A 19,805-nucleotide genomic window follows, 5' to 3' on the forward strand; every position below is an offset into this window, starting at 1 on the left:
ATCCTGCCTCAACCTCCTGAGTACTTAGATTTCAGGCCTGCATTATCATACTCAGTATTCTGTGGGTCTCCCAGGGTCTCCTACAGGTGCTAACCTGGCCTTGGAGTTTCTCCTCTCGGCTCTACCCTGCCTTCCTCTTGGTCGGCATGGTCAGCATATTGCTCACCAGGGGAGATGCTCACCCAGGCCTACTGTGTGAAAGGATCTTAGCCCTTGAATTCATCCTTGAAGTTCAGCAACCCTTCTTGGCTTGTAGAGGTTATGGTGACTTTTCTTTTTTCTATTTTTTTGTGGGTCATGGGGCTTGAACTCTGGCCTGGGCACTGTCCCCTGAGCTCTTTAGCTCAAGGCTATCACCCTACCCCTGGGCCTAGGTATTGTCCCTAAGCTCTTTCAGCTTAAGGCTACCACCCTACTCTTGAGCCAAGCCCCATTTCCTGTTTTCTAGAGGTTCATTGTAGATGAGAGCCTCAAGTCCTTTCGTGCTGGGCCATGCTGGCTGGCTGGCTGGCTGGCTGGGCTGGCTTTGAACCTTGATTCTCTGATCTTAGCCTACTGAGTGGCTAGGATTACGGCGTGAGCCACCACGCTTGGCTATAGTGATTTTTCATCTGGTTCTACCTATAGTTTTTTTTTTTCAACCCCTTCCCTGCTTTTTTTCTCTCTAGTGTCAGTCCTGGGGCTTCAATTCAAGGTGTAGGCTCCATCTCTGAGCCCAGGCTAGCAGTTTATTGCCTAGCCACAGCTCCACTTCTAGCTTTTTTGGGTGTTTAATTGGAACTAAGCGACTCACGGACCTTCTTGCCTGGGCTGGATTCAAACCATGATCCTCAGATCTCAGCTTCCTGAGGTGTGAGCTAGCAGTATGAGTTCTTTTTCCCCTATTTGATCCTCTAGTTGCTTGTCTCCACATAGTTCCCATGTTTTCTGTTTTTTCCTTCCCTGTGGGAGGTACACAGAGCATAGATTGCTCAGATACCCTAGCACAGGCACACTTCCTGTTTTGTTCCTGCTCACACAGTACAGTGGAGTTAAACTAGTCAGATAGTGGGAGGTGTTTTTTATTTGCACATCTCCAGATTCCACATCAAGGGGAAAATTTTTCTTTTTTCCCTTTTCCTGAGGTGAAAGAAAGTTCCAGGGGCTTATTCCCTAGCCTGGCCTGTGCTGGCAAAGGAGGGGGTTTGGGGTAGAGCACTGGGGCAGTTTGGCAACAGCACCTCTGTTCTATCTAGAGATTTGCCCTGAGCTATGGTGAGCAATTGTCTGACGCAGACCACTGAAACCCTGGGAGGTAGATGAATGAACCTGCTCTGGAGCAGCCGCTTTGGCAGCCCCCCCACCGTGGCTCCTAGTGTGGGCAGATGCTTTCCAGCACCTCCTGACATTGAAGGCCCTGCTGCTTCTAGGCAGCCTGAGTCCTTCCAGAGCCAGCACAAGCTTCCCCTTCTGTCCTGAAGGGTCTGTTAGGACTGATGGAGGCTCCAGGGCAAGAGGAAGTCCTGCTGAGTGTGCAGAGGCGGAGCAGGTTTCACCTGGGCTGGTTCGACCTGAAGGCAGAGGGCTGGGTGTCCTGTGCATGATGAAACTTGCAGGGGTATTGTGCTTCAGGATTGCATGTTTCCTTTGATGCAGTTGGCTCCGTTTTTATCCACCTGTTCATTAGTGTGGGTTAGGCGAAACAGGTGAACCCTGAACAAGTCCCATCGAAACTAGGGTTGGTTTTATTTCCCTTGAAGCATGGGCCTCTTGGAACAATGTGTTTTGGCTTTTCTGGGAAGGAAACAAGTGCTTGGCAATTTTATTTCACTGGTGTCCCCTTGGTGCTCTTTACCCTTGCTTTGTAGGACACCCTTTTTATGTAGCCCCATTTTGAATATTAGATTTAAATGCAAATTAAGAAAATTGAAGGAAGGGAAACAATTACCAAAAATAAAATGATTGTCATTTGAGTGACTTTTTGGTGGGTCAAAGGGCTTGAACTTGGCCTGGGCACTGTCCCTGTGCTGAGCTCTTCAGTTCAAGGCTACCGTCCTACCCTTGAGCCAGGCCCCACTTCCCGTTTTCTAGAGGTCAATTAGAGATAAGAGTCACAGGTCCTGTAGTGCCCGGCTGGCTTTGAACTTTGATCCTCAGATCTTAGCCTCCTGTGTAGCTAGAATTTTAGGCGTGAGCCACTGTGCCTGGCTTTGACTTTTTTTCTTTCTGGTCACTGGTTTTCCCACTCTGGTTGGGGCTCTGATTCTAGTCTAACACTATCTTTCTTTGTTCCCTCCCTCCCTCCCTCCCTCCCTCCCTCCCTCCCTTCCTTCCTTCCTTCCTTCCTTCCTTCCTTCCTTCCTTCTTTCTTTTCAAGCTTTCTTGCTTTCTTTCGCCAGTCCTGGTGCTTGAATGCCGGTCCTGGGCACAGTCCATGAGCTTCTTTTGTTCAGGCTAGTATTCTACCACTTGAGCCACAGTGCCACTTCTGGCTTTTTCTGTTTTATGTGGAACTAGGGAATTGAACTCAGGGCTTTATGCATGCTAGGCGAGTACTCTGCCACCAACCCACATTCCCAGCCCTCTCATGGTTTTTCTTTGTTCTCTCTGTTGAGTGGGAAAAGATGGAATTTGGGCTTCTGAAGACAGGCTGCTGGCAGTGAAGGCTGCCTGAATGGATCATATCTCCTCTTTATAGTGAGGTTGCTCATGTGTATGCTCATATATTTCTTTGTCATTGAGAAAAGCATTAGTCTGTTAAAAGACAAACTCATGCCCAGAGATGTAGCTCAGTAGTAGAGTGTTTGTGTTGCATATATAAGGCAATCCCCCACTAGCACCTACCCCTCCCCAACAGGAAGTTCAGGAAAGTCAACTCTTACAGGCCTATCTTGGTCGGCTGTGTGGGTACCTGTCAGGAGACACGTACAGGCTTCTGTTTCTTGAATAAAGGACACAGAGGGGTCACTTGTTTGGGCAAATAGGATGGGCTGGTAGTATGTGTTTTATACTTGATGTGCTTGCCCTGGCGGGGCCTGGCCATGGACTCTGGATGTGCTTCAGTCCCACCTGGATTCCATCTGTCCCAGTGACCTGAGAGGGGCAGGCGAGGTGCTTTGCTCGATTTGGAAAAGAAGTGACAAACGTCCCTTGCCTAGGAGTTATGTGGAGGCGAATTAGTGCCTGTTGTCTTCTTCAGATAAAGAACATCTAAGCCCATCATCATTTTCTTACTAGGTTCCTGGGAGATCTGCTCCCTGCTCGATGGAGACACTGTTTAGTGAACCCAGGGTAGACTGTCCACAGTGCTCAGGTAGGCTTTGGGATGTAGAGAATCTGACAGGAACAGTAGGATTTGGGTTGTCCTATAGGCTGTCCTGTAAACAGTTTCAGAGGACATGGGCTTGTGAGTTAGACCTTTTCAGACTCTGCATGGCTTTGAGTAGATGCTAAATAGCCAGCTCTGGTGCTGTTTTACTCTCCTGTCACTCAGCATGTTGGTGTGAGCCTTGTAGGAGAATGTGGTGTCACACTCTGGCAGCGTGGGTCCTACACTTGGAGAGACTGAAATTACTATATGACTTTTGTGTATGTGTCAGTCCTGGGTCTTGATCTTAGGGCCTGAGCATTATCCCTGAGCTTTTGTGCTCCAGAGCCACAGCCACAGTTCCACTTTGGGCTTTTTCTGTGGTTGATTGGATGGAGGTATGGTCTCACAGAATTCCTAGCTCAGGCTGTCTTTGAACCACAGTCCTCAGATCTCAGCCTCCTGAGTTGTTAGGATTGCAGGTGTGAATCACTGGCACCTGGCTGAGGAGAGAGTTTGTAGGTCAAGCTTCACCCTCATCCTACCTGCGGTGTGAGGCAAGGTGGCACTGCTGGCGGTGGTGGCCCCTGTTCCCTGTTGGCCCTGTTCTGTGGCTTCCCCTGCATGTTGACCAAGAACCTCAGAGTCTTGCACTGCTCCTTCCTCTTTCCATGGTGTGTGATGTGTGACTGCCTACACTCTTGTGCATGTCCCTTAACCTTTGGCTATTGACCTCCCATTCCTAATACTTCTTTGACCTTTGTTTCCTGATCTCTGTCCACGTTCTGTGGACTGGGTGGGTACACTAGGACACCTCCAAACCTGAGGTAATTCCCATCTGTGGTCCTGCCAATCTTCTTAGTTAACTGTACCTGGCAGTCAACAGTGTGACTGAGGTACTTGTATGCCACTGTCATTGCCCCTTTCCTTCCACATCTGTCTTGAGGATTGGCTCTCACATTCCCCGTATTGTCCAGAGCATGGCAGCCTCGCACAGCTGTCTTCATCCTGTCCTACAGGTCATCTCCCTGCAGCATGGCTCCTTGTTCTACTCGGCCCTCGTCTTTCTCCTCTGCCTGCTCTTTGCCCTTTCTGGGCAGGACAGGGAGCAAGTTCACTCTCAAACGTCTTTTTGGAGGCAGTGTGTCCCCCCTTAGAGTCCCCAGTGCCGTCCTGTGTACTAGGTGCATGGCACTTGCCTGCTGTTCTGTGGTCTTCAAGGCAGGAGTCCCTGTACATGGCAGGGCTGTCCCTTGAGAGAAGAGGGAGTAGAATGGAGTTACAGGGAGAATGTGCTGAAGTGCTGGCTTGGGAAAGATAGGCAGGGGGTTCTTCCTGCTTCTGAGCCAGGCAGGGCAGCTGGCAATTTGAACACCAGAGGGATAGTGGATACTCTGTGGACTGAGTCCCCGAGATAAGGTACTGACATTGTCTTCCCGCTCCTGTCTACCAGGGATCCCTGTTGAGGGCAGGGTGGGCCGGCTGCACAGCCGATGACTGGTGTGGTCATCAGAGAAGCTGCCCTTCCCTCGCTGGTTCACTGAACAACGCTTTGGCTGCTCCCTCCCTGTATCAGAGAATCGCCTGGAAATTGGCTCCTTGGAATTGCTCTCACTCTGTATTCTCTCTGTCTCTCGCTCTCTCGCTTTCTTTTTATGAGTCTTGGGACTTGAACTCTGGCCTGGGCGCTGTCCCTGAGCTCTTCAGCTCAAGGCTCCTGCCCTACCCCGTGAGCTGCAGCCCCACTTCCCATATTCTCTCTCTCTCTGTCTTTCTTTCATTCATTTTTTTATTGTTGGGATAATGTGTAGAGGGGTTTCCTGAATGTCAGGGGTTATCTGACATGACTTCTCAAACACGCATTTGTCCCCATTTCCCTCCCCTCCCCTTTCCTGTTTTCTAGTGATTAATTGGAGGGAAGAGTCTCACAGTCTTTAATGCCGGGCTGGCTTTGAACCTCGATCCTCAGATCTCAGCCTCCTGAGTAGCTAGGATGACAGGCGGGAGCCACCGCACCTGGCTCACCTGTTCTTTCTTGAAGAATTTTGGGTAGTTGATACTTTGTTCTGAAAGTTGGCTTATCCCGCACCTCTGTGAGCTCCATGGTCTGTATGCTGAGCCATGTGTCGAGGTGGGTCAGTTCATCCTGAGGGGTGCACTGTGGAATGCGGGGCTCTGCCAGGTGAATCCTGCATCCCAGCTCCTTTTGCTGTCCCATGTTACCGCAATGGTACAGATGCTCAAACCAGGGCCTGTGGGTTTCTGTGAGGCATGTTCTAGCATAGTGTTGTGCAGCTTCAGCCCTTCCCTTCTAAGCACTTCTTGCAGTGTGTATCTCCTTTCTCTAGTTTTATGCAGTGCTAATATCTGTGTGTTCTCATAATCAGGTTTCAGGACCAGAGTTGGCCTGCCTCATCTGGGAACACTCAGGCATCTCTCTGACATTAGGTGTCTCAGCTGACATGCGCAGCTCTGGTCTTCAAGGCTGCGGGCTGCTCATTTCGCTAGAGGACTCCATGCTCTGAGGGAGTCATCTGTCAGCTTTCTGAGTGGAGTGTGCCTCTGACTTCTCCTGCTCAGGGTTCTGGTCAGTGGGAAATGGCCACCCGTGTTTAGGCACTTGTCCATTGACATTGATGGAGAAATGGTTATTGATACTGAAAAATTGTTAGAAATTGAAATGTGTTAATAGCACATGCTGTGCCTCCAGGGCTGTTGAGAGTCTAACCTGTTGGTAGTTTTCTTTTCAGGTCATGGACATTGTTTCATGTGATTTTTTTTTTTTTTTGCCAGTCCCAGGGCTTGAACTCAGGGCCTGAGCACTGTCCTTGGCTTTCTCAAGGCTAGCGCTCTACCACTTGAGCCTCAGCACCACTGCTGGATTTTCTATGTATGTGGTACCAAGAAATTGAACCCTGGTCTTCATGCATGCTAGGCAAGCACTCTGCTACTAGACCAAACTCCTGGCCCTGTTTCATGTGATTTTGTTGCTGTTAACAGTTGATTCTGGTTGGGCTCTTACCTAGCTTGTGCAGTCTCTGGGTTCATGTCCTAGCACTGCCAAGAAAAAAAATTATTTTGAACCTGTTAGAACTTTTCACTTTCTGTGTTCCGGTTCTCATGGGATAATTCTGTGTCACTGTGGTAGACAAGTACTTCGTTTTGCCTTCTCCTCTCCTTTTCCCTGGTTTTTTACCCTCAGGAGGTAGTCACACCTGAACCTTAGCCCACTGGTTGGCTCTGTCGTGAGAGGTGGGGTTGGTCCGGTTGTGTAGAGGCAGCTGGAGGGTGAATAACCTGAGAAACTATTCAAACTAGAGTTGCTCGATGTAATTTGTGGTCTTTGGGTGTTTTGGGAGAAGGGTTCATTTGATTAATGGAATGAGAAGTGATTCTTCTCTAGTGTTTCCTGAGTTAACTTCCACAAAAGTGGTATTGTGTGTGGATCCCCGTTAGGCTTGGCCCTCCCACTCAGGAGGGCAGGGGCCACTTAAATATTTTTGTTTATTTATTTCTATAAACTAATTTATTTTTATTTTTTGCCAGTCCTGGGTTTGGGCTCAGGGCCTGAGCACTATCTTTGGGTTTTCTCAAGGCTCTCCCATTCGGGCCACAGCACCACTTCCAGCTTTTTTCTATGTATTTGATACCGAGGAATTGAACCCAGGTCTTTGTGCATGCTAGGCAAGCACTCTACCACTAGGCCAAACTCCTGGCCTATAAAGCCCTTTATAGTTTGTTTGCTACAACTTTTATCAGAGATAACATACTGTATGTGTATGTATATGTGTATATGTGTATATATATATATGTATATATGTATATGTGTCTGTATTTGCTTATTCATTTAGTTTTACAGTACTGGGGATTGAATCCAGAGTCTTGTGCAACTAGGCAAGTACAGTATTACTGAGCCCCAACCCAAGCTGGGGAAGAAAAATACATTTTTCATTTTGGGAACTTCTTGATTCTTTTTGTTGTTGTTGATGGTTGTGGGGCTTGAACTAAAGGCTTGGGTGCCATCCCTGTGCTCTTTCGCTCAAAGCAAGGGTCTACCACTTTGAGCCACATCTCCACTTCCGATTTCCCAGTGATTAATTGGAGATAAGAGTCTCATGGGGACTTTCTGGGGACTTTTCTTCCCAGGGTGGCTTTAAATTGCAATCCTGAAATCTCAGCCTCCTGAGTAGCTAGGATTATGGGTGTGAGCAACTGGTGCCTGGCTAGACTGCTGATTCTCATCAGCCATTTATCCCAGCCATTGACAACTTCAGCAAGCAAGTTTCACATTTCTGGGGCCTCCATTCTTTCTAGCTCTTGTCTAGGCCTCTGGCCTAGACACCCTTCCTGAGGTGGGTCCTGAGGGTGGTGTGGTGTCTTCACCCTCTCTGCTGTCTTTGCCTTGGGTCCTGAAGCACTCCCTGCCCAGCTTTAGCTTCCTACTTTTCTTAGGGTTGTGGGCCCTTCAAGGTGTTTAATTTTTCAAGCCAGTAGATGTGCTGCAAGTTGTAATTTTCCTTAGGCTCTCAGTTTTCCTGCAGAGCGGTGGGGAGAGCCCTCGCAGGGGAGCTGATGAGGGTGCTTCTGTACCAGCCCTTCTGAGGTGGACGCAGCCAGGCTTTCCTCACTGACACCCACGACAAGCTCACTGGTCTGGGCAAGACCCAGCCGTGTGCTGGTAACAGTTGGTCTAGAGTTGGTTGTGTGGGTATTGATTTTCTTCTGCTTAAATGTTGCTGTCATGTGTACCGTGCTTATTAGTGCTTTTCTGTCACCACCAGTTTGTGGTGGGATGGGGGGCTGCTTCTTTCTTCTGGGACACTGGGGAGAAGCCTTGCTTGCCCTGTGCCTTGTTCTGTTGGTGGGTTGGCGTAGGTATGGCAATGTCTTCTTTAGAGTCTAGGACAGGACTTTCAGCAGGATGCCTGTGGGTGAGCTGCTGTTGCAGAACCTTTGTGGGTCTGCCCCAGGGATGGCCAGTACCAACAAAGGGAGGATAGGTGGACTTTTAGAGGCTTTGCACTGCCAGTGAGAATCACTGCTGAGCAGGGAGTGCGGGCCCTTTCTCCAAAGGCCTGGGGTGGAGTTGCTTTTCTTGGCCTGGATTTGGGAGTGCCTTCAGGGAGCCTCAAACCAGCACCTCCTGCTTGGCAGCAGGGCGAACTTGCTCCCAAGTGGCTAACAGCCTGTGATTTGCCAGGTTTGGAGAGCATGCCCTGGGGAGGGGAAGCTGGTTTGCACATCGCAGAAAAGCCAGCTTGGGTGGGAAGTAATCTAAAGGTGGGTGGTTTAGGGTGATTACTAAGAAACTCTTTTGTTTATATCTTGCCCTGTGCTAGTTTCTAGAACAACAAAAGCAGACCTTGTGGTTGCTTCCCGGAGTGGTGATTTTCTCTAAGCTGTTGGTGGTGTAATTGCTTTGGTGTTGCCTGTGCTTTTCAGCAGGTGACTGTAGGGTGAATCCTGCTTTAGGCTTCCATGGAAGTCAGTGCCCCTCCCGTTCTGTGGCTGAGTAAGCAGACTTCAGACAGTCAAATGATGGGCATCTTCTGCTTGGTTGGTGGGGTATGGGGTTGCACTGCTCTCCAGCAGACACCACACACTAACAGGCACTGATGGAAGAAGCCTGACCTTTTTTTTGGGGGGGGTGGGGTGGGAGTGATCCTTGTCATTGTAGCCTGGGTGGGCCTGGAACTTGCCATTCTCCCCTCTGAGTGCAGGAACGCAGGAAGAGTCTTTACTTTTTCTTTTTGCTAGTCCTGGGGCTTGAACACATGGGCCTAGACTGTCCCTGAGCTTCTTTTGCTCAAGATTAGCGCTCTACCACGTGAGATAGAGTGCTCCTTCTGGCTTTTTCTGTTTATGTAGTACCGAAGATTCAAACCCAGAGCTTTGTGCATGTTAGGCAAGCACTCTACCACTTAGTCACATTGCCAGCCAAGATTCTTTTATTTATTTATTTACTTGTGGGGCTTGAACTCTGGACATTGTTTCTGAGCTCTTCAGCTCAAGGCTATACAACTCTATCCTTTGAGCCATGGTGCAGCTTCCAGTTTTCTGGTGATTAATTGGAGATAAGAGTCTCACAGACTTTCCTGCACAGTCCGGTCTGGCTTTGAACTGCAATCCTCAGATCTCAGCTTCTTGAGTAGCTAGGATTACAAGGTGTGAGCCACCAGCGCCTGGCTCGGATTCTTTTTTTTTTGTCATGGGGCTTGAACTCTGGGCCTGGGCGCTATCCTTGAGCTCTTCGGTTCAAGGCTATTGCTCTACCACTTGAGCCACAGCACTACTTCAGTTTTCTGGTGGTTAATTGGAGATAAGAGTCTCATGGACTTTCGTATCTCTGCTGCTTTGAACCTCAATCCTTGATCTCAGCTTTCTGAGTAAATAGGATGACAGGCGTAAGCCATCCGTGCCTGGCTTCAGATTCTTTTATTTATTTTGCCAGTCCTGGGGCTTGAACTCAAAGCCTGGGCACTGTCCTTGAACTTTCTCCAGGCTAGAGTTTTACCACTTGAACCACAGCACCACTTCTGGCCTTTTCTGTTTATGTAGTACCAAAGATTCAAACCCAGAGCTTTGTGCATGCTCGGCAAGCACTCTACCACTAGGCCACACTCCCGGCCCCTAGCCTAGATTCTTTTTTTTTTCCCCAGTACTGGGCTTGAGCTCAGGGCCTGAGCACTATCCTTGGATTTTCTCAAGGCTAGAGCTCTACCACTTGAGCCTCAGCACCATTTCCGGCTTTTTTTTTTGTTTTAACTATGTATGTGGTATGGAGGAATTGAACCGGGTCTTTGTGCATGCTAGGCAAGCACTCTACCACTAGGCCAAACTCCCGGCCCAAGATTCTTTACTTTTATGTGAGATGTATTGTGTACTGTGCATGGGATTCTGCAGGTCCACCTAGAGCTGGGTGTGGGAGTGGCTGGAATGAGTCTGCCCTCCGATACCTGAGTCTGGGCTGAATATTACATGGCAGCTGCCTCCAAGGCAGGGCCCGTTGGGACTTCTGATCATAACTGGCTTCCTCCTCATGGCGGGGTAGCTGGTCCTGTTGGCATAATGTCTGGAGAGCCAGGGACCCAGAGACCTTGGCTGAGGGTGCTACGGATTGGGTTTCTCTTTCATGGCTGCAACTGGACACCTGCTAGGGTAAAGAGGGACCCTTGTAGGAGGTGTGGCCAGGAAATGTGCCAATTAGGGCAACTGTGATTACCATCTGAACTGCCTAGTTACAAGGGTCACCTTCTCAGTCAGGCAGTGGGCACTACCCGCATGGCCTGGCTTAGCACCTACAGGATCACTCCCCCAGATACCTGTCAGGGCCTCCCAGGCTGACATTGTAGCAGCCCTGTGTTCCAGGCTTTGCCCAGCTAGACATGTCACACGTGGAGGAGGCAGTTGTGTCCCCCGTGTCCCCTTCTCCTGCATTCTCCAAGCATGATTAGTTTCTCACATGTGATGTAGACTTCCTTACCCCATTGGTTCAGAGAACTGTGTGGGTTTTGGTGTTTTCTGACTCTAACATCTATATCCCAGTATTTCTGCTTAAGTGGCATTTTTTGGGGAGGGGGTCATGGGGCTTGAACTTGGCCTGGGCACTGTCCCTGAGCTCTTCAGCTCAAGGCTACTGCCCTACCCTTGAGCCAAGCCCCACTTCCTGTTTTCTAAAGGTTAATGGGAGATAAGAATCTCAGGTCCTTTTGTGCCCAGCTGACTTTGGACCTTGATCCTGGTAGCTAGGATGACAGGCATGAGCCACCATGCTTGGCTGCTTTTTTTTTTTTTTTTGCCAGTTGAGGGGCTTGAACTCAGGGCCTGAGCATTGTCCTTGGGGTTTCTCAAGGCTAGAGCTCTACCACTGGAGCCATAGCAACATTTCCGGCTTTTCTGTATATGTGGTACTGAGGAATTGAACCCAGGTCTTCGTGCATGTTAGGTAAGCACTCTACCACTAGGCCAAACTCCCGGCCCCCAGAGTCTTGCTATGTAGCATCAGCTACATAGTCCGGACCCTCAGGTGTCAGCCTCCTGAGTGTAGGAATTACAGGTGTGTATCACCATGCTTGGCCTGGCACTACTTGTGCCACTTTGAAAATCCAAATAGACTGTAATTTACAACACTTATTAAAAGAAATAAACAGACCAAAGGATTGTCCTGTTGTAGAATATGTTCATCCTACTTTGTAGACTTAAAATAGTTTTTTAAATTCTTTGGTGGTGTCCTTCAGGCTCTTTCAGAGCAATATGTGGAGACAGTTGTTGTAGGGAGGGTGACGCAGTAGAAGGCCTGTGGATGGTAGGGTGGGTGTGGGGTAGATGGTCGTCTGTGTTGACAAGTCTTAAGGAAGAGTCTTTTATCTTCTTGCTTTCATTGTAGGTAGTTTAGTCCTTGACATTTATACTTTTGCACAGAGAATGCAGACCTTTCTGAGGTTCTCTTGCTTCCACCTTGAAGCCTAGCTCAGTCTGCACACATTGTATTTTTGGAGCAGAGCCTCTGACTCTTATCAGCTGTACCCCTGTTGTAAGGGTCTTGTGAGAAGACTCCTTCTCCAGTCTCTAGTAGCTCCTTCTTTCATCAGATTGATTCTCTTACGGTTAGGTGATGACTGCTCATAGTAAATGTGCTCACAGTAAATCTTTAGGATACAATGAATTGTTGTGATTTTTTTTTTTTAAACTGTATATTTGCATTTCTAACATCTTTTTAGTTGGTCGCAGAGCTTGAACTCTGGGCCTACGCTCTGTCCCTGAGTTTTTCAGCTCAAGGCTACCACTCTATCACTTGAGCCACAGTGCCACTTCTGGTTTTCTGGTGGTTAATTGGAGTCTCACGGACTTTAGTGCCCAGGCTGGCTTTGAACTGTGGTCCTCAGATCTCAGCTTCTTGAGTAACTAGGATTACAGGCATGAGCCGCTGACATCCGGCTATATATAACATTTTAATGTTCATATTCTTTTTCAGGCTCAAATATTTAAGCATGGAAAACGTGAAGACTGTCTACCGTATGGTAAGGTTTATTTGTCAGATGAGTAAATTTGTGATGTCAGTGTGTTCTGGTATATGGTTCCTAAACATTCATTCATAGGTACAGGAATCTGTAATTTGGTGTATTTGGACACTATCATTGCACTTAGTTCTTTTGTATGTCTTGATACATGGGACTTTTGGTAAACTCTATTAGTTATTTGAAATACAGGAAACTGATGACGTTCCTGTACAGTAGGTGCTTGTGTCTTGTTTGTAGAAGCTCTGGTCGTGGTTGAGTAGATTCCAAGGTGGCCACTGGCCTGCAGGGATCCTGCAGCAGCCACTTCTGCATTCACTTTATTCCCTCTCACCTTGTCCCCTCCTGTCACCTCATCTCCCCATTACGTCTCATTCTCCCTCCCTTCTCCTATACTTCAGCCCCCTTTCTTCCCCTGCAACCTGCTCCCTGTCCCCTTAGCTGCTCTGTTGGTTCCATCCTAACCTCTTTTGTTTCCTCCTCTCCCTTGTATGATCTGTTTCACCTCAAGCCTATTTCTGAGAGCTACGCCTGTGTTTCTGCCTTGGGCCTTCATGGCTGTCCATAGAATGTTGTCCTTATGCTCTCTTGGCCTTGGCTTTTTCTAGTCCTACCCCTTGGATCCCTAACTGGCCTGTGTAGCACAGGATCCTGACAGGCTGCTTCCTCTCCGAGAGTTTTCCACCGTGCTCCTGCCTGGCCCAGCATCCTGTTCTTCCTTTGTCACCATTCTTACATGGTACTGAGAGAAGCGACTGCAAACAGAATGCACCTCAAAACTCTCCTGCCCATTTGCAATGTTCTCCTCATCATTCTTGTCCCTGTGTCCCTCAGACTGGGGGCCTCCCTAGTTGTCAGTAAGGACACTGAGTGGGCTCCACTCCCCTGCTTTTGCCAGAAAGCCCTGGAGAAGGGGATCTTGAAATCAGGGCTCTGGGCTCAGTTTTTTGTTTTTTGTTTTTTTTCCTGCATTGGGCTTGTGGGGTTGGTTGGTTTGGGGGATATTTATCAGATGAAGGGTGAGTTGCACTATGCTGAGTCACATGCTCTTGTTTGCAGCAAACACTGTGCTCCAGTGCCTTGACAGATGCAGACTCCCTGAGTGCAACCAGATCCGGCTGCGGAAGCTGGGTGTGAAGCTTGTGCAGCGCCTTGGGCTAACCTTCCTGAAGCCGAAGGTGGCTGCATGGAGGTGAGTCAAGGAGCAGGGGCAGGTGTCTTACTCAAATGGGCCACATGGCTGATTGGTAAGCCTGTATTCTGAGTTATCTTTTCTTTGGTTTCTGAAGTGTTTCGTCTTGTGAGAGGAATGGTTTTTCTTTTAGGTATGTCATGTTCTGTGCCTTCCAGTTAGTCTAGCAGAAGCTGGAGTGGTGACAAGAGAAGTCTGCTTCGTCTTCCCTATGAGATCGCCATGTGCAGGATGTGCCACTGGTGTGGCTGCTTGAGGAACTCCTTTTTGATTAGTGATGGGTCTGGATTATAGGGTATTCTATGAGGTAGCTGGACCCATCCTCCTGTCTATTCAGATGTGGGCTGTCTTCGCTTGCTGGTAGAGATCATGCTAGCTGTGATCACCGGACTTTTGGATTGCTGGCTCTCTGGCACAAACTTTTGGAATGTTCTTAGGGTATCTGTTCTTAGCAGCCTTCAATTCTGCTTATTTCAAGTGTAACTGTGTATGACTTGGGAGGAATGATTTCAAATTCAGTTAGTTAAATTTTATTCTAAATTCTAGGGAAATATGTGGTAATTCAGATACTTCTTGGGTATTTAATATACAGTCCATTGTAGGAGCTTAGTTGCCAGGGCTCCAGTAGCTCATGCCTGTAATCCTACCTACCTAAGGGGCTGAAATCCGAGGATCACAGATTGACACTAGCTTGGGCAGATAAACCTGAGAGACTTATCTCCATTTAGCCAGCAAAAAGCCAGAACTGGAGATGTGGCTCAGATATTATAGTGCTCATTGTGAGTGAGAAGCTAAACAAGAGTGTGAGACCTTGCATTCAAGCCCTGGTACTTGTGCTCACACACACTGACAGAAATGGTTAGAACATTAGTGACTAGTTTTAAAAATGTCACATAAATGATTCAGAGCTGTGTGTTTTCCAGAAAAAACAGCTGATGGGATGTATCCATTCCCTCAGTCAGCTTAACACAGGTATGGAGCCTGATCTGAGGTCTGTAAGAGTAGCTGCAGGCCAGAGACATGAGGAGCTGATATTCTAGTCAAGCTGACAGGCAGGAAGGAGGAGGGACAGTGTTTTGTTCTGTTGAGGTACATTGATTGGATGAGGATTACACACGGGAAGGATACTTTGCAGGGTTTACTGTGTCACCCAGAGGCTCCACAGGCCCACCTAGACATGTCAGATTCACTCTCACAAGTACTGGGGAGGTTCATAGGGGAAGGATTATAAGTTAGTCTTTTAGCAGTTTTATTTATTTACTCTGCATCATTACATATAATTGATAACACAATTACATAGCTGATAGTACCCTTATGTAATTGGTAATTTTTTTTTTTTTGCCAGTCTTGGAGCTTGAACTCTGGGCCTGGGTGCTGGCTGTCCCTGAGCTCTTCATCTCAAGGCTAGTGCTCTACCACTTGAGCCATAGTTCCACTTCTGGTTTTCTGGTGGTTAATTGGAGATAAGAGTCTCACAGTCTTTTGTGCTTGGGCTGGCCCTTGAACCACTATCCCCGATCCTCGAATCTCAGCCTCCTGAGTAGCAAGGATTATAAGCGTGAGCCGCCAGCTCCCGGCTTACAGTTGGGTTTTAAATCCTTTCCACCCACTTCTCTCTACCATCTTCTTCCTTCCCTTTTTCCCTTTCCCCTTTCCCTCCCCCTCCATCCCCATTTTAAATGTCTCCTCAGAATTTAGATTGTACATCTGTGGCATAGGTCAGCTTTCTTGGCAGTTTATGTTGCTACTGTTTCAGTTTCTTTTCTTTTCCTCCTGTCTTCTCTGTACAGTGCATGACATTTCCACAGGTATCCCTTATGATTCTTTTTTTTTTTTTTTTTTGCCAATCTTGGGGCTTTGAACTCAGGGGTCTGGCCATTGTCCTTGAACTTATTATTTCTTCTCAAGGCTAATGCTCTGCCACTTGAGCCACAGCACCATTTCTGTTTTTTTCTGTATGTGGTACAAGGATTTGAACCCAGGGCTTTGTGCATGCTAGGCAAGCACTCTACCACTAGGCCATGCTGCCAGCCCCTTTACGATTCTGAGTGATGCTGAATTGATGACTTTAATCACTAGGAACTTTATTTCTAGGTTCCGGCTGTTCCAGCTGACCTGAGCAGGCTTTGTTTTGCATAGGTATCAGCGTGGCAGCCGGTCTTTGGCTGCCAATCTGAAGCTCTGCACCCAGGGTCAGAGTGAGCAGACGCCGCTGACTGACGGCATGAATTCTGATGCTGATGAGGACTATGACATCCCAGAAGGTGTGGAGAGTGTGATAGGTAGGTGGGGCTTGTGACACTTACTGGGCTGTTCCTTGCCGAGGTGCCTTCTCCTGTTTCCCTAACGGTATTGGTACCCTCTGACCTTTGGTCACTCACGGAGCACATGGCCACTGACCTGTCCTCTCCATGGATTGCCCTAGGCTCCCCACTAGCTCTCAGCTCTGCCACACTTCCTTCTGTATACCTGACCCATAGTTCATCTTCCTCCGGTGTTTTCCCTGGGGAGCTAGGGCTGTCAGGGAGATTGAGGTGGGCACTTGGTTCCTTCCGTGGCCATGTCGACTCCTGAGGCCCCTGCCCCTTGTGGGGATGTCGACCCAGTATTCCAGTCACACGGTGCAGACCCCTTCAGCTTTGTGCCCCGCTGTAGTACTCCCTGATGCTTCTTTCCTGTGGGGACCTTGGCTGAGAGGGCCAGGCCAGGCTGACCTTCTGCCTGTTTCTATCTGCTCACATCTCCTTGGCTTCTTCAGGGCACATTTCTACGCAGATGACAGCCCCTGCCTTGACTACTGTGACAGTCCTCATGTGCTTCCCAGGTTCCCCTTTCCTGGCTGCAGTGATGTGGCCCCTGATGTCCTTCCTGGTTGCTCAAAGCCATCCAGAACTCCCATCATTCCATGTAGAGCCCTGTTGGCCTCTTCCTTGTTTCTGTCTGATCATCTAAGGCGTATTCCCATCACCATCCTGTCTGCTGAGTTGTCTCAAATCTTGCTCTTTCTCTGTGTCAGGCTTTCTGGGGCTACCGGTCCTCTGTGGCCTAGTCTTGACCCTGCAGGGTTTGTGAGGACTTCTTAACTACCGCTGGGCCCATTTTGCAGGAGCAGGCTCATCCTCCTGCCTGGAAGAGCTGCAGCTGCTTCAGCTGCCCTTCCTATGTTCTAGGGCAGACCCTTGTCCTGAGCCTTGGCTTTGCCCTTAGCTTTGGTCTTACACTGGGCCTTCTCCTGGGAGGGAGCTAATGCCAGTTGGCCTCTCTGATGGGCTTCTATTAGGAACAGAAACAGAAAATTTTTTTTTGTCTTCATTTAAAAATAGAGGAGATAGGTTTTGCTTACTTTTAAAATTTTTTTTATTTTTTTAGTTTTTGGCTAGTCCTGGGCTTGAGCTCCAGTCCTGAGCACTGTCCTTGGGCTTTCTCAAGGCTAGCTCTACTACCACTTGAGCCATAGCATCATTTCCAGCTTTTTTTGTGTGTATATGGCACTGAGGAATTGAACCTGGGTCATCGTGCATACTAGGCAAGCACTCTACCACTAGGCCAAACTCCCAGCCAATTTTTTTATTTTTATTTTTATTTTTTGCCCTAAGTCCTCTGTAGAACACTTTGATAACATTTTAGTAAAACAAGGGAAAATTATTTAGCTCATGCTAGCCTTGAACTCAAGAGCCTCCTGCCTTAGACTCCCGGTGCTGGAATTACAGACATGAACCATCATACTACATTAAAACTAAGATTCTTCATGATCCTCTTGGGGTGTGGGGGGGTGTGGGATGGGTTTTCTGGAAGTCAGAGAATCAAGAATATTGTTTTACTGAGGCTGATTGATCATGTTCTGGTTCTCACAGAGCAGCTTCTGGTTGGGTTGAAGGACAAGGACACGGTGGTGCGGTGGTCTGCAGCCAAAGGGTAAGTGCTGGCACCATGGTGAGGAATGGTGTGACATTCCAGGAGAGGGACAGGCCCATATCTCATTGTCATTAAAAACTTCACATGGAGTTGAGAGTTTTAGGTTTCTGGTGGGCTCGTGAGCCATTCAGGTGTAGATGTGTAGTTTAAGTTATCTATGAGACCCTGTTGTGGAGAAAATGAAGCAGGGAAAAAGCTCACAGGCATTGGGGAGGAAGGGGGGGGGGACTTTTTCCTTTTTTTTGTTGTTGTTGTTGCTGTTGCCAGTCCTGGGTCTTGAACTCAGGGCCTGGGCACTGTCTTTGAGCTTTCTCAAAGCTAGTGCTCTACCACTTGAGCCACAGCATGGCTTTCAGCTTTTTTTGTGTATGTGATACCAAGGAATTGATCCCAGGGCTTCGTGCATGCCAAGCAGGCACTCTACCACTAAGCCACACTCTTAGCCCTGCAGGGGCAGGGGCTCTTTAATCTACAGGTTCCCCTATGCTTGTGCTTTGGAGCTCTCCAATGCCAAAGGGCATTCACATCAGCAGTGCTAAGTTTTAGCCTAGTCAGTGTGGCTTGGTGTGAGATTAGTTTCAGGGGGCCTTTCCTGTGAGTTTGCCATTTGTGTGGGGCTCCGCCTCCCCAGACATGGAGAGACAGTCGTGTTTCCTGTGGAAGCCTTGTCAGGTGAACGGCCTGGACTGGAGCTTGCAGCATGCATTTGGTGCCCTCGTGCTCTTGGCTCTTGACCACCAGTGATAAACTCAGTGCCCACATTGTTGTGGGGTAAGATGCTGCTGGCCCCTGCTGCCTCCCATCCCTGGCATGACAGGGTGGTTGCTGAGCAGGGGATGAAGATGACCCTCTGGTTCTCTGTGGAGAAAGGGCCCTCATGTAGAATGATTGTGTATGGCTGATAGGCTGTTGCTTTTCTTTTCCAGAATTGGCAGGATGGCTGGAAGACTTCCCAGAGAGCTGGCCGACGATGTAGTGGGGTCTGTGTTGGACTGCTTCAGGTTGGTTCGCACCCTCAAGGACAGCTGCTGCTTTGCTATGTGTCCACTTACATCCTCTTTGAACTGAGCTGTTTTTCAGAACCCTAAAGCATATATATACCTTTTGAAGTTGAACTTGACAGTCTTAGTCATCTTGTGTGTGCTTTTGTCAGCATGGTTATATTTAAACCTTAAGGAAGAAGTGAAGGTAGTGTTGAGCCTGTGCACAGGAGGATTTTAATTCTTAGGTGTGAACTTGAATCTGCCTTGTAGACAGCTTTCCCTGGTGGAAGGATGCTTCATCTGTCTGGAATGTGGCCACAAGCTTGTGTACTGCTGCAGCTGTCGAGTCAGGCACTCGACACGGAGGCCTGGATTGATGCTGGCTGGAATTTCTGTTCCTGGCCTGTTGTGTGTGGTGATGAGTTTGCGCTCGGGACCACTCACAGGCAGAGAATTGGCTCCATCGCCTCCCCAAGGATTGTCACGTTATGTCTGATGGTTCCCAGGTTTGGGAGGCAAGGAATTGAGGAGAGGGCTTCTGCTTTACCCCGGCACTTCCTCGGCTGGTGCTGATGTGTTCTGTCATGCTGCATGGCTGTGACCGGCTGGCAGAAATGCATTGTCAATACTTTGGATGTTCCAGGTGTGCTACCTGTGTCTTTGGAGACAGCCTTGCCAGCAACCCAGTCGTTTTCCTTCAGTAACAGGTCTCTCTGCCTGTGTAGCCTCAGGGCTGTTCAGTGACAGTTAGCAAGTACAGGAAACAGTGTGTCAAATGGGTGTCTTGGTTGAAGTAATGCTGTGTGTAGTAGAAAGGTTCTTAGCAGAAAGTGCTCTTCTTACTGGGATTGCTCTGTGGAGTGCATGCAGATTCACTTCTGGAGGTTCTGTGGGTTTGAGTCCCAGGAGCTTCCTGTGGAGGGTGTGGATGGGTGGTGGTGGTGGGTGTCCCTTTCCCTGTGATGCCTGGTGTGGCAAAGGCAGCTGCCTCCTTCTGCGCTCTGAGAGGCAGAGCTCTGGGGCCCAGCATCCCACCCTCCTCAATGGCTTGCTTCATCCTGGGGTGCTTTCTTTTCTCTTTTCTTCCCTAGGGTATTTTTTTTTTTTTGTTTGGTGGCCATACTAGGATCTGGGCCTCCGCAGGTTGTCTTCTGCTTCAGGGATGTCCCCATCCCCTTTTAGCTTTGGTCATTTTTAGGTAACTTCGTATTTTTGCTGGGGGCTGGCTCTCCTACTCATGATCTCCGTGTGTAGCTGGGATTACAGGCATAAGCACCTGTGCCTGAGCTTTTTTTTTTTTTTTGCGATACAAGAAAATATATTGGAAATGAACTTTACAGCTTGGGGTTGGGCACTGGGAAGGGAATGGAAGTGGGAGGAAAATTGAGGGAGGTAACAATGTTCGACAAGAA

The 19,805-nt window shown here is 48.5% G+C and overlaps 1 protein-coding gene across 1 annotated transcript in view; it reads left to right on the forward strand.

Moving 5' to 3' along the window:
- Nucleotides 1–19,805, forward strand: part of Tbcd (tubulin folding cofactor D) — a 148,688-nt gene that overhangs the window by 27,791 nt on the left and 101,092 nt on the right. Inside the window, exons 8-12 of the mRNA XM_090351442.1 lie at nt 12,261–12,306; nt 13,363–13,495; nt 15,635–15,777; nt 17,350–17,410; nt 18,337–18,411. Coding sequence (XP_090207568.1) covers nt 12,261–12,306; nt 13,363–13,495; nt 15,635–15,777; nt 17,350–17,410; nt 18,337–18,411 — 458 coding nt within the window. The remainder of the gene's footprint in view (nt 1–12,260; nt 12,307–13,362; nt 13,496–15,634; nt 15,778–17,349; nt 17,411–18,336; nt 18,412–19,805) is intronic.

The sequence above is a fragment of the Megascapheus bottae genome, chromosome 17 (assembly GCF_031878675.1).
Source record: "Megascapheus bottae isolate mThoBot1 chromosome 17, mThoBot2.hap1, whole genome shotgun sequence".
Taxonomy (NCBI): domain Eukaryota; kingdom Metazoa; phylum Chordata; class Mammalia; order Rodentia; family Geomyidae; genus Megascapheus; species Megascapheus bottae.